At 46.0% G+C, this 17740-nt stretch overlaps 2 protein-coding genes across 2 annotated transcripts in view; one reads left to right on the top strand and one right to left on the bottom strand.

Annotated features, from left to right (window-relative positions):
• Positions 1-474: 474 nt before the first annotated feature.
• On the top strand, positions 475-3855 carry RXFP3 (relaxin family peptide receptor 3). Its single transcript, XM_002745075.7, has one exon. The coding sequence runs from the start codon at positions 1085-1087 to the stop codon at positions 2492-2494; it is 1410 nt and encodes a 469-aa protein (XP_002745121.4). The 5' UTR covers positions 475-1084; the 3' UTR covers positions 2495-3855.
• The window catches only part of SLC45A2 (solute carrier family 45 member 2), a 50749-nt gene continuing 33794 nt past the window's right edge, over positions 786-17740 (bottom strand). The window contains exons 4-7 of the mRNA XM_002745074.8: positions 17344-17487; positions 16344-16467; positions 11823-12034; positions 786-9622 (exon numbers count right to left, since the gene is read on the bottom strand). Coding sequence (XP_002745120.3) covers positions 9398-9622; positions 11823-12034; positions 16344-16467; positions 17344-17487 — 705 coding nt within the window. The 3' untranslated portion in view covers positions 786-9397. The remainder of the gene's footprint in view (positions 9623-11822; positions 12035-16343; positions 16468-17343; positions 17488-17740) is intronic.

The raw sequence follows: 17740 nt of genomic DNA, 5'->3' as shown, positions 1-17740 counted from the left end.
ATCCTGACAATCACAGACACCACATAAGTGATCCGCTAATTAAAGAGAGGAGGTGGAGCTGTCCTTTATGTATCCAATAAGAACACATCGTCTAACTTAAGCATGAAAAAAGATCACTGTCATTACTTTTAGGAAGGAAAATAAGCAGGATATCACATATTTTTAGAACCATTCCTCACCAAATGGAATAATTTCAGTGATAAAGTGGGAGTGAGGAAGGAAGAAAAAAAAACCCTTCTAATAATAATGTTTGGAAATAAGAAAGAAAGAGGAAACGCATGTCAAAGCCCACTTTCTCCTGCAGGTGTAAAATAAAGGGTTAAGACTGTTTCCTGCTGAAATTTTGGGGAGGAAAATGGAAGCTGGCGTGTGGGCTTTGCCGGCAGCCCAGCGCTCCCTCGCGGCGCGGCCGCGGCTTGGTTCAGCACCTCGGAAAGCGCCTCTCCCGGCGCCACGGGATTACGCATGCTCCTTGAGGTTCGCCGCCGCGGCCGTGCAAGTGCCACTGCAACTGGTGGGCGCCGCTGGCAACCCACCCGGAGTTGACAACCGCGGAGAGATGCAGACACCCACTGACCTCCGGGCAGCAGAGCGAGGTGGACAGAACCCTAGGATCTCTTTCTTTCCAAGGACGGAAACCTCGTCTAAGCAGTCCCAGAGGAAACAGCCAAAGGTATTTGAAAGAGAGCGAGCGGCCCCAAATCGCACGGTTAAGCGGCTGGGTGAGTTATGCGCCAGTGCCTCAGTGACCGTGGGACACGGAGAGGGGAAGTCTGCGTTGTATATAAGAATCTAGGGACTCCAAGCTTGGCCTGAGAACCCTTGGATGCCCAGTACTTGCCTTTGGGACTGCGCTCCTCAACTCTGCTCCAAAGCAACCGCGGAGCTCAACTTCTGAGTCCAAGGCGGTTGGTTCGCTGTGCGCCAGGACTCGCTGAGTACCCAGTTCCTGAGCTCTATCTTCAGCAGCTACTTTGAAAGCTCCCGCGCACGCCCCGCAGGCTAGCTAGACTGGGAACAAAACAGGGCGAACCGTGTTCTCTTAGGTCTTGTCCTCCGGAACATGACCTAGAGGTACCTGCGCATGCAGATGGTCGATGCAGCCCCGATAGCCACCATGAATAAGGCAGGAGGCGGGGACAGGCTAGCAGAACTCGTCAGTCTGGTCCCGGACCTTCTGGAGGCGGCCAACACGAGTGGTAACGCGTCGGTACAGCTTGGGGACTTGTGGTGGGAGCTGGGGCTGGAGTTGCCGGACGGCGCGGCGCCAGGACATCCCCCTGGCAGCGGCGGGGCAGAGAGTTCGGACACCGAGGCCCGGGTGCGGATCCTCATCAGCGTGGTGTACTGGGTGGTGTGCGCCCTGGGGTTGGCGGGCAACCTGCTGGTCCTCTACCTGATGAAGAGCAAGCAGGGCTGGCGCAAATCCTCTATCAACCTCTTCGTCACCAACCTGGCACTGACGGACTTTCAATTTGTGCTCACCCTGCCTTTCTGGGCGGTGGAGAACGCACTTGACTTCAAATGGCCCTTTGGCAAGGCCATGTGTAAGATCGTGTCCATGGTGACGTCCATGAATATGTACGCCAGCGTCTTCTTTCTCACTGCCATGAGTATGGCGCGCTACCACTCTGTGGCCTCGGCTCTAAAGAGCCACCGGACCCGAGGACACGGCCGGGGCGACTGCTGCGGCCGGAGCCTGGGGAACAGCTGCTGCGTCTCCGCCAAGGCGCTGTGCCTGTGGATCTGGGCTTCGTCCGCGCTGGCCTCTCTGCCCAGTGCCATTTTCTCCACCACGGTCAAGGTGATGGGCGAAGAGCTGTGCCTGGTGCGCTTCCCCGACAAGTTGCTGGGCCGCGATAGGCAGTTCTGGCTGGGCCTCTACCATTCGCAAAAGGTGTTGCTGGGGTTCGTGCTGCCGCTGGCTATCATTAGCTTGTGCTACCTGCTGCTGGTGCGCTTCATCTCCGACCGCCGCGTGGCGGGTACTGAAAGAGGGACCGCAGTAGCTGGCGGAGGCCCGGCCGGAGCCAGTGCTCGGAGACGGTCGAAAGTCACGAAGTCAGTGACCTTCGTTGTCCTGTCCTTCTTCCTGTGTTGGCTGCCCAACCAGGCGCTCACCACCTGGAGCATCCTCATCAAGTTCAACGCCGTGCCCTTCAGCCAGGAGTATTTCCTGTGCCAGGTATACGCGTTCCCTGTGAGCGTGTGCCTGGCGCACTCCAACAGCTGCCTCAACCCCATCCTCTACTGCCTTGTGCGCCGCGAGTTCCGCAAAGCGCTCAAGAGCCTGCTGTGGCGAATCGCGTCTCCTTCACTCACCAGCATGCGCCCCTTCACTGCCACTACCAAGCCGGAACCCGAGGATCAGGGGCTGCAGGCTTTGGCGCCGCTCCACGTGGCCGCGGAACCGGAACTGCTCTACTACCCCCCTGGCGTCGTGGTCTACAGCGGGAGCCGCTGCGACCTGCTGCCCAGCAGCTCTGCCTACTGAGGTCCAGGGCGCGCTGTAGGGGCAAGGTGGCCTTCCCCACGCGGTGAAGGAGGTGAACAGATTAAGGAAGGCTGCGTGGGGGAGGGGGGACATTCAAGAAGTAGGTGAGAGGAGGATGAGCAGCCTGTGTATAGGCCGGAGAACCTTTCCTGGAGAGGGCATGCTTTGAAATCAGGTGGAGAGAGGAAGCTGGCAAAGGGGCAGAGACGAGCCCCACGGGCCGGACCTTCAACCTCGGTTCCACACCCCACAGCCTCTCCTTACTTTGCCCACGCTGGGCAGTGTGGGGTCGCCCAGAAGCAGAGAGAAGCAGCAAAAATGTAAAGAAATTGGCACAGGGAGCGGAGCTTAATCAAATGATGCGCAGACAATTGTGCCCGTTTATTCCAGCGACTTCTGCGGCAAACTCTCCTTTGCTACTTGGTTAACTAGACTGCAGCAGCGCTAAGGTTCTGCTTGCTGCCGGGCTGCCCCAGGAATATTGAGTTTGGAGGCAAGAAACGTTTTTGAAGTTAAGAAAAAGAACTAACCCTTATGGTCCGTCCCCAGGACAAATGGCAAAGGAAAGTCACCTCCCATGGAGCCATTGTACCGATTGTCATTCCGGACGGGGCTAGCATGGAGTCATTGTATCGATTGTCATTCCGGACTGGGCTAGCAGGAACGTGCTAAGCCAGATCTAGCTGCAAAGCCCGGGAGCGCAAACGTTAACAGGGGATAACACCTGTCACGAACTTGGGAGAGCGATTCTCTGGGGAGTGGCATCACTGCCGGAGGGAGCGGACACAGTGTGATTAGAAGGGCTAAATAGGGAAACTTCTTCAGGCTGCTGCCCCGAAAGGTAAAAGGAGGCTCATATGCTCAATCAGTAGCAGAGTTGGAAGTGGCGCTCTGGTGCGTTGGGCTCTGGAAGCCCGGGCGCTCCATTTCCTCTGAGAGCACCTTGGGTGCCTGTACGCACTCTGGTCTGTGTGCTGCCGGTGAGCTGGGCCCAGGAGCATCCTGAATAGCTCTACCGGGAGGAGTGGGGGCACTTCTGCAGTTCCTCCCTTCCCATGCTTTGAGAATCAAGCCGTCCCTTTGATTGAGGCTCTGGACCTGCGAGTAGAGGGATAGTTCAGTATTTTTTGTTTGTTTTTTGGTGTCGTTTTGTTTTGGGGGGGTAGGCTTAGATAGAAGAGCAAGAAATGCCGCAGAAACGTGCAAGGGGAATGGCGGCGGCGGGGTGGCAGAGTGCGGAACATGGAAACCAAATTCCTAGAAGCTGGGTCAGATCTTTCAAAAGGAGGTGTGGGGTAGGAAAGAAAATAGAAGGTCCATGTACTCTGTCCTAAAGGGAGCAGAATACTGGAGAAAAACCAGAATTTCAGGTGTGGGCGTCTTTATTGCTTTTATTATTGACAAGAGAAGGTAGGAAATAGAAATTCCCATGGGACAGTACCATCGCCGATTTCCATTTATTCTAAAGAGTGCTTTACGCAGTGAGCATGCATGACAAATTCTTCCCCAGCCTCCAGACAGTTTATGGAGCTGTCTCTGAAGACACACAGTTCTCATGTTGACTCTGTTCTTATCACAGCAGTTTAAGGTGTTAAAACCCCTCACAACGTCCTTTCTTGAGGCTCTTCTGAGAACTGGAATCCAACATCCGTCTACTCACCCATCTGCCGGCTTTGATAGAGGTACTACTGCTCTCTTTGGCAACCTAGTTTGGGGTCAGGAAATCAATGATGCAGGCACCCACTGGGTGGTTAACAGCCATTCATAAAACATGTCTGTTTAAAGAGCCTCTTAAAGAGAATCGTTTAGTAATGTTGTTGAAAGTTTTCTGTAGTAGCTGAGATTCAGGGCTCAAAATGTGAGATCTACAACTCCCACTTTCCTTGCCCCGCCTTCTGTGATTGTAAAACACTGCAGTGACTAAACACTCATGCCTTCCCACAAAAGCAAAAGGTGCCAGTCTCGATCCTGAGCAATCCTGAGAAGTCAGCTCTTTTAGAAAACAAAATGGTGTGTTTGTTTTGAAGCAGTACATTGTTTTCTTCACCCTTTGGGAAGAGCATTTATTGATATTGATATTGAATAGCAATTGGGCTAACAAAGACTGAAATGAAGCTCCACAAAAATTCCCCAAATACAAAATCCATGAAAAAGTAAACACAGGAAAGAGCCAACAGGAGTGTGGTAGCAGATCCATCTATAACACTGATAATAGACTCCTACTGAGAAAGTCTTATCAAAGCACCTTGCCATTTCAATTTTAACAATAAAATAATGTGTGGGTAGCTCAGAATTTTTAGGAAAAGGTGTTGAAGTTGGTACATCTGTGGCTATGGACACTAGAAAAACAGAAGAGAAGGAGCTGGAGGAATGGTCTTTAAAAAGAAAAAAAACCTCTGTAAAAAGGGTCACTTTGTCCAAATCCCAAGCTCAGGGCTTCAGAGAGCATGGCAGGAGGGATCAAAGATCATGACTTTGACCTACCACAAGGACAAAGGGTCACCAAGGAAATGCTCAGATCAACTGTAATCAACAATTACTTTTTGAGCACCTGTTGTGTGCCAACCCCTGTGCAGGGTACTGAGGTCATGTACATGAACCAGAGAAATTTCTGACTTCCACATGTAATAGGACAGACAGCCATGAGCACAAGAAGATAAGACAGTTGAATGTCAAAATAAGGCTGAAAGAAAAACAAAGGAAGGAAAGGTTGATCCCGCTAGGAGATCAGACTTCCTGGTCAAAATAATATTTGAGATAGGCCTAGATATAGGGGCACAATTTGGGCAGAATGGCAAGGGTGGGTTGGGAGGTAGAGAGGATATTCAAAGCTCATAAAATGTGGTGAGTAAAAGCTTTGATGTTGGAATGTCAGCTGCTTGGTGGGGGAAGCAGGAAGCAAAGTAGTAGGGATTCTTTTTCTCCTGTAGGATTTCCCAAGATTTCTGTTAAGAGTATATGCCCTTGTACTAGCTTTATTTGTCTGGAGAAAGGAAATTTCTTTTGCCAGAAAGAATATGTCATTGCTATACTGAGAACAAATACTTAGATACCCAAATGTCGTGGAAGACTCAAAATTCGATTATATTTATTCATTCAAACCTCAAGGGAGTTGAGTTCGATGAGCATTTGCATATTTGTGTGTGTGTGTGTATGCATGCATGCACACACATGTACCCTGTGGTTAGTAAGGGATGACTACATTTGACTTCTTGGGGATTTAATAAGATGACCCTCAGCTATGGGCCACCTTTCCAGCTGGCCCATCTATTCATTTCCAAATCTTCCACATCAAAACAGTTATTGGAGAAATGGGCAGGAAATAAACACTGAACCCTGGAGAAGATTCCATTTTTAAACCTTGCAGAGATCAAGTACAGGTAGGGGAAGCAAGAGAGATGGCTTGTTGCTGTTTCTTTTCTAATGATAAGAGCTATGTGCCATGAGGTCCTCTGAGCATTTACTCATCCTCATCCCACACAATGGGGTTGGGAGCAGGTGTCTTCCCTAATGGCTTCTCTAACTGAGTCATTAACTTATTTCTCCAGGATGGATGATGGCAGGGGGCTAAGAGGGTGGAGTAGAGAAGGGGTAGCTTTGCATATATTCTGTAAAAAGAATAAGATTATTTTATTTGGGAGTGAATATACTAATAGAATACAGGAGGACCTGACTGGGAAGCAGAAAATGAGAAGCACCCATGTGGAGAGGAAGGGAGTGAGGCTTGGAGGGTGATAAGTAAAACAGCATGCTCAAGCCTGAGAAGACAGCCTCGCTGGGTCTGGAAAACACCAGAGATTTGGGAGAATGGGACACACTGCAGGAGTCTGGATATTGAAGCCACATGTCCTGCAGGTGACGAGGTTGAGCATGGGGTGGGAAGAAGTGACCACTTTAGCATAAGCCCCTGCCCCCGACATACACACCAGAAGTGGCCAGATTCATGAGGGCATTTCAGATATCCTGCTCCACACCACTGGCACTGCCTCAGTCACAGGTGCAAGAACCAAGTAGCAGCAAAGAGTGGGCTCTTTAAAGGCGAAGGAGGCAGTCATAGAATTGAAGCAACAAAGAGGAAGCCCAAACAGCAGCAGGAGGCAGAGAGTGCGTGTGAGATATCAGAGATGCCACTGCCTTTTGAGACCTTGGAGAGATTAGGAAGGAGAAGGAGGCTGCAGCACAGAATGACAACAAATGGCTCTATGCTCCTAGGCTGGCCGACTTCGGCAGGTACTGCCCTTAGACCTGGGCAGCCAGGACCCCTGGTCTGGATGTCATCATTAGAGGACCCTGTTCTGCACCTGCCCCTTTCCACATAGCAAGCAGTTCACAGGGCCTCCTGGAGCCTGTGCCTCCCCAATCTTCCCACCTGCTAGATTATGCTTCTGTAGCTGAGACCTTAGATTCCTTGTCCAAATTGCCCTGAGTCTACTTACAAGGAATCCATGGGTCCTTTCTTGAGTCCATCCTCCAGAGCAAAGTCCATGCTGCTGAGTCTGTCCACCCTTAGGTGGTTAAGGGTAGCCATTTGTAGAAGCGGTAGATGGTGGAGGCAGGTGGGAGGCTACAGATGTGGAGCAGAGAGAAGAGTGGGGGAAGCAGAGAAGAGGGATGGGCTATGGACCACGTGCCTCCATTCATGCTCTTGCCCTGGACCATGCAGATGTGAGCAGCTGTATGAAGGAGGACCCAAAGCCCAGCAAAAAACAATCAGAGCAGGCCTGCTCTTCTCAGGAGGCTGCAAATGAGCTGACCCTGCAGGGGCCTGGCCATGCTACGGAATCCACTCATTCTCCTAGGCACTGGACACACAGAAGCAACACCCCAAATCCCAAATGTCCCAGTTCTAAAAAGCAGCTCATTTCCCTTCTCCACATTCCCTTCCAGCACCAATGATTTTGGTCAGTTACAAGTTGAGCTGAGACAATAGCTACTCTACCAGATCCTAGATCAAGTAAGAAGACGAACCACCCAATTCTAACTTCTACAAGTGTGGGCAGATCTCTATTCTGCACTGGTCGGGCACATTCAGGGTTGGGTAGGCAAATACTTAAGACTGGGGCAGATCTATTGGGGACAGGACAGTGAGTCTTTAACAGTAGTGACGATCGCTAGCTCCAATCAAATGCCAGACACCAAGCTAAGTGCTGTCCATACAGAAAGCAGCAGAACCAAAGTGGCTGTGTTCAAAGCCCAGCTCTGTCACTTAAGAATTGTGTGGTTTCAGACAAGTTCTATCTTTCTGCCTCCATTTCTTCATCTAAAAAATGGAGATTGGTAACAGCGCCCACTTCTGCAATTGCTGTTATCATTAAAACATTTAGAATAGTGGTAAGGACTCCATCAATATCACAGTTTGTGTTTTGTTGTTTGTTTGTTTGTTTTGAGACCAGAAGAACTCACTTTGTCTCCCAGGGTGGAGTGCAGTGACACAATCATAGCTCACTACAGCCTCGGTCACCCAGGCTCAAGCAATTCTCCTACCTCAGCTCCTCCAATAGTTGAGACTGCAGGCATGCACCACTATGCCCAGCTAATTTTTAAAACATTTTTTGTAGAGAGAGGGTCTCCCTAGGTTTCCCAGGCTTTTCTCGAACTCCTGGCCTCAAGTGCTGGGATTACAGGTATGAGTCACCATGCCTGAACCAATGTTATGTATTATTAGTCATCACAACTCTGAGATAGCAATTCTCATCACAAATGTCTAAGTGAGCAAGGGTGTCTTGGGGAGATTACATAGTTTGCCGCTGAGTGGCAAAGCCGGGATTCAAAACCAACTTATTCCAAAACATGATTTTTATTAAACCGTGCTGTCTCTCAAGGCGGCTGAAAACCTCACCATGCGGAAAGCAGTTGAAGGGGTATGGTTAAAGAAAAACTGCTTAGCTTGGAGAAGAGAAGATCATAGCAGAAACAGGGGGCTGTTTTTTCCAGACTTTCATATCAAATCCAGAGGACAAAACAAGGGTGCTGACTAGAGAGAAATATTTTTACTGTTCTATGAAATGAACTATTTTAAAGTGGTGACTCCTCCAGCATGAGATGTTTGAGTAGACTTGTCAGGGGTATCATAAAGTAATAGGAATTATGAGCAAATTATGAATAAATCAATATCAGAGAAAAAATTACTAGTAATATTTTGAATATTTGTGAATTTGATGAAATATATGACTCCCCGGCTGAGCGTGGTGGCTCACGCCTGTAATCCCAACACTTTGGGAGGCCAAGTCAGGCGGATCACCTGAGGTCAAGAGTTCGAGACCAGCCTGACCAACATGGAGAAACCCCATCTCTACTGAAAATACAAAATTAGCTGAGTGTGGTGCTGCATACCTGCAATCTCAGCTACTCAGGAGGCTGAGGCAGGAGAACGCTTGAACCCAGGAGGCAGAGGTTGCAGTGAACTGAGATCATGACATTGCACTCCAGCCTGGGCAAGAAAAGTAAAACTCCATCTCAAAATATATATATATATATATGACTCTCCAATATATATGGACCCCGTGGCAAAAAATCAAATCAAATCACTTCATAGAACATATCCAAGCATTGTGTGTGGAATTAGTCTGCTTCTCGGGCCTCAGCAAGGCCTGTAATGCCCTGTGGAAAGCAGCTCCTTCCTCTCCCACCCCTGCACCGAGATGCAACAAGGAAGGCATGTGTAGGTGCTACCACCCACACTTACCCCCTGCCACCAATGCATGGGGGCATAGTCCAGGCAAAGGTTGCCTGAAATATGGGGACTGTTGTGCAGAGGTTTGGTTGAAAGTGAGAGGTGGGCAGATACCATGGCTGAAATCACAATACCGGGCATCCAATGGACAGACCCTAAGAATCAGAGCTGCAACTTCCTGCCATGTGCTTCACTGTGTCTGAGGTTAGGATCATTGTCTCTTTATTGACCTAATCTACGTATCTAACAAAGAGAGCCACAAAGCAACAGCCTATCAGTGCCACCGCAGACGCTGTGATCACCACGATGACGACACTCCCAGCTGTGTTGACCAGAAAGCCCAGGCCACCTCCGACCAGGATCTGAGCCAGCTGCACCATGCAGGTGAGGGTGGCACAGTCCATGCCCTTCCCTCTCATGCTGTTGTCTGGGTCCCCTCCTGGGACTTGCTGCCTCTGCAAAAAAATCACAGGAACACCATTTGATCCACAAGGAACTATCATTTAGGGCACAGGTCGGCAAACTTTCTGTGACCAGCCAGATAGTAAATACCATTGGCTTTGTGGATTATACGGCCCTGGTCATAACTATTCAACTCTGCCATTGTAGTGCAAAAGCAGGGGCAATGTGGAGCTGGGTTGGGATTCCAATATATATTGATGAACATTAGCATTTGATTTCATGTAATTTTCATGAATTGGCAATGTGGAACTGAACTGAATATTTATAGCTACCAGCATTTGATTTCATGTAATTTTCACTTGTCACAAAATATTATGCTTCTTTTGAAATTGTTTTCAATCATTTAAACTTTAAAAAGGAATTCTTAGCTCATGGACTGTACAAAAACAGTACAATGTAGTGGATACTCAATAAATATCCCATTCTTTTTCTTTCTTAGTGTTAAAAATTCAATCTTTCAAAATATGGTTGCTACTTGATTAACATAATAATATTTGGTTAATATTGATATTTGGTCTGAACTGGTCAATAACTTTGCCATTTGTTGGCTATCTCTTATGTGCTGGGCCTGTATACATTTTTTTTACATGTTACTTTATTTCAACCTCGCCACCTCCCTAGATGCACATGTTATTATCATTACCTCCGTGATAACAATTATAATGCTGGCTATCATCTTTTGAGTCTTTGTCAGGTGCTAGGTGGCACTATGCTAAGCACATCCATTATCTTGTTAACTTTGCTATAAGCTATATAACATTCTTTCCATTTGCCTCTTGAGGAAACTGAGGATTTGCGAGTTCAAATGATGATTTCCTACACTATTAGGCCAAAAAAAAAGCATTTTGCTGAAAAAGGCATATTATCCTTTGACTAAGAAAAAAAATAAGAAAATAGATTTACATTTGCTTGGTTTTATTTTAAAATGCTGGAGAGATTAACGAAAAACTAATAAAAGTGGTAACACATTGGGATCGGAGGGAGATAGTAAATGTAAAGAGAGTACACAGTGTCCACTTTTGTATATCATTGTGAATATATTATCTCACCTAAAATGAACTCATTCTAAGTGCTACCTAATAAACAAATAAATAACATCCCCAGTGTTACACAGCTTCCAAGTGGAAGAGGCAGGATTTGAATCCAGGTCTCTCTGAGTCTGAAGTGTAGGGTTTTTTTACCTCAGTACCATGTAACACTCTCTTTGGAGGGACAGTTTTATTATGACTATCCCATTAACAGCAACATCCCTGTCATGCACTGAAACCTTGGTGAGCCAGGAGATGAGGACAGCCACGACTCTTGTTTGAAAGGTTTTTGCTCCTGGTGTAGCTCTGCCCTGCTGCCAGATCAAATGATGAAAAAGATGGCCAGAATTATAGTCCCCATGGATATGTGTTTGGTGTTTTTGCAGTTTCATGCTGAGCTGGATTAAACTTATCTCTGTAGCTTTTACATCACTGCTCCAGTTAAGGAACTGTATGCCTATTTTCATGGGAAGAAAGTTGCAAGTGTTAATAAGAAGAGGTGGTAATTTTAGAGTGGAAGTACCAACTCTGTTACAAGCACTGCTTAGACTCTTGTTGACTGTTGAGTTCCAAGGTTTAAATGGTGCATGTCCCATTCAGGGCAGCAAAGTGGGGATCACCACCTGTGATTCCAGCTTTCCTTCTTGCACATAGGATCTAGTCTGGACTCCATTGCCTAGGACTTTCCTACCCTCAACAAATAACGCCAAGAAATTCCATCATGAACCTCTGCAGATTAGGAGTAGGGAACCCTTATTGTGGGTATCCAGAAATGCTGCAGGTGCACTAGAGAGACCTATCAGGCATTTATAGAAAAACTGAGTCCCCCTTTTTCGTCTCTGTGTAATTGTGGACTGGTTTCTCACACTCATGCAACCTTCTCTTTCTAATCAGAAAAATGGGAGTAACACTCCTTGCCCTACTTCTCCCTAAGTGCGCAGGGGTTGAGAGTTAGGAGGACAGGAGAGCTAACTCCTAACTGGGCTGGGCTGGGCTTGGCTGGTGGGCATGCCTGTACCAGATCATGGTTGCAGTTAGTTGAGCATTTTACTGTGGCTGTTTCAACCCTCCTTTCCAGCTCTGCTCTACACATTGCTACCAAATCCTTCCCAACCTTCAGATGAGTCTGGATGTTACCCAAGGTAGAGGTTCAATGGCAACACACCTCCTTTTCTTCCTCTCGGTGGTACTCCGTAATGAGGTTAAAGGGCACAGTGTACAGGGTGCTGGACATTACACCAAATAGGCTGCACAGGACCAGGGTGGAGTAGACATTTGGGAAGAGCCCAATAAATCCTGTCCCCAGGCCAAACAGCAAATATCCCGTGAAGTAAAGCCCTTTTAATCCAATATAGGATACCAAAACTTTCTGAAAGTCTGTGGGAAGAAGAGAGGGAGAAATTACAGCTGGCAGTGCCTCACAACATTTAATAATTTTAGACAGTCCTTTCTTCTGAACATTCACTTTTTTAGACTTCCTTTGTTACTGAGCCAGCAACAAAAGAATCCCCTTATCTGTGGGTTGAAAACAGCTGGTTTTTGGAACCATTTTTAAAACCTCTGCATAAAGGACAGCTTGAAATTGCCTTGCTAGTCTGATTTGTTTTTCTACAAAGAAGGGTCTGGCACTGTTTAGCAGACAGCTGGATAGCAAAAAGGAGCAAGAGAGGTGGTGGAAAAGCTGACCCTAACTATGGGGCCCTGGGGCTGCAAGAAAAGTGTGGGTTATTCTGACTCAGGTGGGCTGTGGCCTCATAGGACCAAAACAACCACACAGGGTTGTTGGGTTGTTTGGCCTATCTTGGCCCTAGGACCCAAAGTCAGGTTGGAGAAAATTGAAACAACCAGAATTTACAGGATGATCTAAGTCATTCATGATTTCTTAGTCCCCATCTGAATGGAGTCTGCACACCCGAGAAGGAGGTAAAGCATGTGCAATTAACTGAAGACACTTTCCCCGACTTGTCAATTCTTCCTAGGCTGGTAAGGAGCTCCCACAGCAACCACCATCTCCTCATCACTGGTTCCCTATCTCTTGGTAAACAAGTTCCTTGACTTCTCATCACCCCAGCTTTGTCATCTGAAACCTGGGAATAATAAAACTCTCTTTTGGGGTGTTGCCAGGATCAAGTGAGATGAAATGTCTATGAAATCATCTGAAAACTGGGAATAATAAAACTCTCTTTTGGGGTGTTGCCAGGATCAAGTGAGATAAGTGTCTATGAAATCACCCAGCCCAATGCCTACCACGTAGAGAACATCCAATTAATGTGGCTAATGCTACTGCAAAAAAGACGGCTGAGCTGGGGATGGTTGTCCCTTAACTGGGTTCCTCTTCCAGCAGGTCCACTTGGCTTGCTCATACTAGTATAGTGGTAGGGCTAACTTTTAAAAATAAAAAATTCTGCTTTAAACATTTTACAAGACTTTCCACAATGGCAAGAAAAAAATACCTAAAATTTTTTTATCTTCCTTTCTTAATCAGTTGTTTTTAATCCACACATTCCTCATCTTTCCCCTGCTCCATTCTCCTGGAACACATGAATCAGGGGGATAAATAACAGATACTTGAAATGTGGCTATTCAAGAATGAAATTTTCCGTATCTATTAATATAATTATTGGACTTCCACTTTGTAGACAAGCAACCTTATTTGTAGTACATTCTAATCAATTATGAAACTAACATTGTCTCACATTGTCTGATGGAAGACAAAGCTCTGGAAATGAAACGTGGGCGACATTGCTTCCTCTATTAAACTTATACCATGCCTGGAGGACTGTTGTTAAGGCTGGGAATTGTTTAAAAAATCAGAATAAGGCTATATCCGTTTTTGTTTACTTAATAATTATGTTTATGCAGAAAATATAATCTAAGGTGCCTCAATACCTAAAAGATACTATCAATACCCATCGGGGAAATGCTCTTATCCAAGTGTGCATGTCAGCAGAGGAGAAGGTAAAGAGTATTTGGAAACATAAGTAATTTCAGAACAGACTGAAAGTCTGGAAAAGAATACTTTATTCACAAAAAGAATTCAGTGAACTTCAGGGCCAACCTTGCATCGCCCTCTGATGGGTCTGATACGCAGTGATAGTCATATCCTCACACAATGCTTCTCTTCAGGACTGGAGGGAAATGTGATAGATTTCAGCACCATCTATGACTAGTAGTGTATGATATTATGATATGAACAATTGGCCATCTCTTAGTACTCAGTGCTGTTATTCTAATTGGTATACGTGTACTCGCTGTATACAAAAGGAGCTTGGAAACAAGTCCCTATCAGCGTTCTCAACCTCAGCAGGTAGATTGTCCTGCCAACCTCCATGTGGATAGAAACTCTGAATCTGCTCCTGATGTTATGTGATGAGTTCAAAACAGAGGGTAATACAGCGAGCTCTGGAGGTAAAGGAAATGATTGATTCTGCCCCAGTGGGTTGAGGGAATGAACCCAGCTTAAATATTACTTCCTCAATGAAATCAAACTTGAGTGATTTCATTGAGGAAGTAATATTTAAGCTGGGTCTAAAAATGTTATTAGAAGTTGTATAGTTGGGGAAGTAGAAAGAGCAGTTCAGGTAGAGAAACTAAAAGCAGCAGCAAATACACACAGATGAGAAAGTCTGCATAGTGGATCATTGAGGGTAATTAATTGAAATGGGAGTGAAAAAGGGCAAAGTATGAACTAGGCCAAACTGTGAAAAGCTCAGAAATTTGACTTTATCCTATAGGCATGGAGAGCCCCTAAAATCCTTGAGCAGAGATGGCTGGTGTTTTATAAACAAAATGTTGATTGAATTCACGATGGTAAGGATCCCATAGATTTATACATTAATAAAACTTTGGAAAACTATTCAACTAATGATTTATTTTGTAACTGGAAAGGCTTTTAACTAGAAGGGACCTAAAAATAACATCCTTTAAAGTTTCAAATGCCATAAAATTTATGCAGACAAGACTAATGGAACAGTATCTAGTAGGGGTTTCTTGAGGAAAAAAAAAGAAGTTTAGATGGGCACATTTTTTTTCTTGCAAAGATGAGGGTAGGGCTGGATGCAGTGCCTCGTGCCTGTAATCTCAGCACTTTGGGAGGCTGAGGCAGGAGGATCACTTGAGCCCAGGAGATCAAGACCAGCCTGAGCAATGTAGGGAGACCCCATCCTATGAAAAAAATTTAAATATTAATAAGCCAGGCACAGTGGCATGTGTTTGTGGTCCTGGGTACTTAGGAGGCTGAAGCTTGCTTGAGCCCAGAAGGTTGAGGCTGCAGTGAGCCATGATCATGCACTGCACTCCAGCCCAGGTGGCAGAGTGAGACCTTGTCTTAAAAAAAGAAGAAAAACAAACAAACAAAAAGAATGAGGGTAGTAGTAAATAGTCCTCTCAGCCCATGAAATCACAAAGACTTAAGATGGATAATTTACTAAACCCTTTTAGTCTAACATTCTTTTATTCTATTTTAAGTGCTTGAAATCCTCCTGGAATTTTTCTTAGTTCACACATTCCAAGAGGAAGAAAAGAGTTTGCTAAATAAATGTGAACTTTAAGCACCATTATATCAGTATCATAAATTTTAAAATAATGAATGTTGTGGTGACATGATTATTGGGCTCATGAACTTTTTCCACGTTTATATGAGGTCCCCTTTTCCCAATTGTGCTCAATTTTTAAGCGATCTTGAGGCAGGTCTTCTGCTGTACTATGGCAGGTGAAGGGAATGGAAAGGGGCCCTCACATACATCCACCCTTCCCCCACCCCCACAAGAAGCAGGCTAACAGTGACAGAGTGAATCCACCTGAGAATGGTAACAGGGATTCTCCCCAACTCTTTCCGCTTCCTTCACCAGGGCCATACCCATGCTGTCTCTTAGACCTGTCCAAAGCCCAGAGCCCTGAGTTGAGGTCAGTTATTCTTCCAATCTTGCAGAAGAAGAGCTCTTTATAATTAGGAGAACTGCATACATTTTTCAGGCCAGACTTTTCACTTAATTCAATGTATACAGAGCTTGGAGATATCCACACACAGGAGCAAGTACAATGCAGCCTGTGTGATGCCCTGGAGTTGCAGCACAGCTGCTTGGACTTCCTTAAAGACAACAGCAGAAATTCCTTTTTCAGTGTCTTAACAGCTGCAACCTAGTTAAGTAGAGGTTAAGAGGCTCAGAAAAGCTGACACCTGGGAAGAAAAGCCAACTGTCCCCAGTCCCGGCATGGTGCTCCTATAACCTACCATGCTACACATCTGAGCTAAGGTCACTTTACATGTTGATTTTGTCACCTGTTATGTTAATATCCCTTCCCTTCCGCATCATCTACAAATCTGATAAGTCTGTCTATGCAACGTCACCAATGACCTTGCTCCAGTAGAACATGAACCTGCTGGGACTTGTCCATCCAACACTTCATCTTGTAAAGATTCCCTTTTATTTTCCAGAGAATCTTGATCAGGAACTCACTGATTCCAAATACAAAGTAATTGGTGAGGGAAATGACACCTAGAATTCATGATGAGAAAAGGATGCTTCATATGGTCCTTTCTAAAGTAATAGTTTTTCCTGATATCCATAGATTTATTAAGAATCTGATATTTTAAACAGTAGGAAATAAACATAGAAATATCAAAGCCTAGTTATGCCGGACCAGAGACCTTTAGAAGACATCCTTAGGAAAGAGAGAGACTTACAAGAATAAAGTGAGGAAAATATAGAGTTGATGCACAAGCCCCAGCATCCGACCTCGACTCCTCTTTCGTAGATAAGAAACTCCGTGGAGTTGTGTGCGCTATAGGGATCCCCGTGGTACACAATCTGAAAGAGAGGTTGGAAGGCTGTGGAGGTACAAATACAATGACCCCTTCTTATACACTCTGCTTCTCTACCCATGGGGAGCAAACGTCCTTGCCTGAGGGACCCTTTCTAGAGTACAGAGCTTATGCTGTCATGACCAAGTCGCCCCTTTCATCCTACCAAATTTCCATTCAAGGACCTGCCAGAAATCTAATGCCTGCTGCATGAAGTCTAAACATCACTCTCCCAGATCCTTAACATCGCTTTTTTCAGCTCACAGCTGGCCCCACCTGACTCAGGCAATCCCACCACTCATCTTCTGGTACACCAATCAGCTTCTGACTCATCTCCACATGTGCCATTCCTGTTCCTGCTTGGAATGTTTCCTCCCTCTCTAATATTCCCCTAACTCCTATTCACCCTTCAGGGTACAGACCATACTATACTCACTTTCTAATTTTTACTTATTATTGTATTTTATTTTTTAAGAGACAGGGTCTTGTTCTGTCACTCAGGATGGAGTACAGTGGCACAATCATGGCTCACTGCATCCTTGAACTCTTGGCCTCAAATGACTCTTCCACCTCGGCCTCCCAGAGCACTGAGATGATCCGCCATCATCTACTATGCTCAGCCTGAACCCTGTACCTCCTTTTTGAAGCCTGCCATGATTGCTACAGCTCACATCAATTTTCCCTGCTTGTTATACTTGATTATGTCCTGGCAGGCTCCACTGTGTCCTCTAGTTGTTCAGGGTATAGTAGTGTGTTTCTTGATGGTACTCTTTCCTACATTCTGACTGTGCCAATCTTAGAGGATAGCCCAGAAGAACCTCAACAGGTATTAATGGAGGAAATGACATGTAAAAGTGACTGTGTGCACAGATACATTCATTACCTGGCCCATGAAATCTGTGAAGAAGAGCATGTTGGACAGGAAGGCAGTCCATCCAATGAGGTGGCTGATGCAAAGGTAGCGGTAGTGGGGAGGCATGTTCACCAGTGCTCTCAGCAGTGACTTTAATGTCATTGACCTGCGAGTCTGAAATAAAACATGAAACACAGGTGTGACCTTCAATGCAGAAACTTGGCCAGCTAAGGGAACCATAGCACGTGGCCATGTTATGTATTTTTGTCAGTTAGCCATCACACAAAGTGTCACTTTTCCTGGGCATGGAACTAGGTTTCCATGGAGTGGACTCACAGGAAGTATTCTGTTAAGCATGAGTGGCTGCTTAGAAGTTTCATGCCCAGAATGAGGCTTTGGAGCCAAGGGGAAAGGGAATGAGAATGGT

The sequence above is a fragment of the Callithrix jacchus genome, chromosome 2 (assembly GCF_049354715.1).
Source record: "Callithrix jacchus isolate 240 chromosome 2, calJac240_pri, whole genome shotgun sequence".
Classification (NCBI taxonomy): Eukaryota; Metazoa; Chordata; class Mammalia; order Primates; family Cebidae; genus Callithrix; species Callithrix jacchus.
Note: the sequence above shows the minus strand (reverse complement) of the source record. Positions and strands in the feature narration are given on the sequence as shown.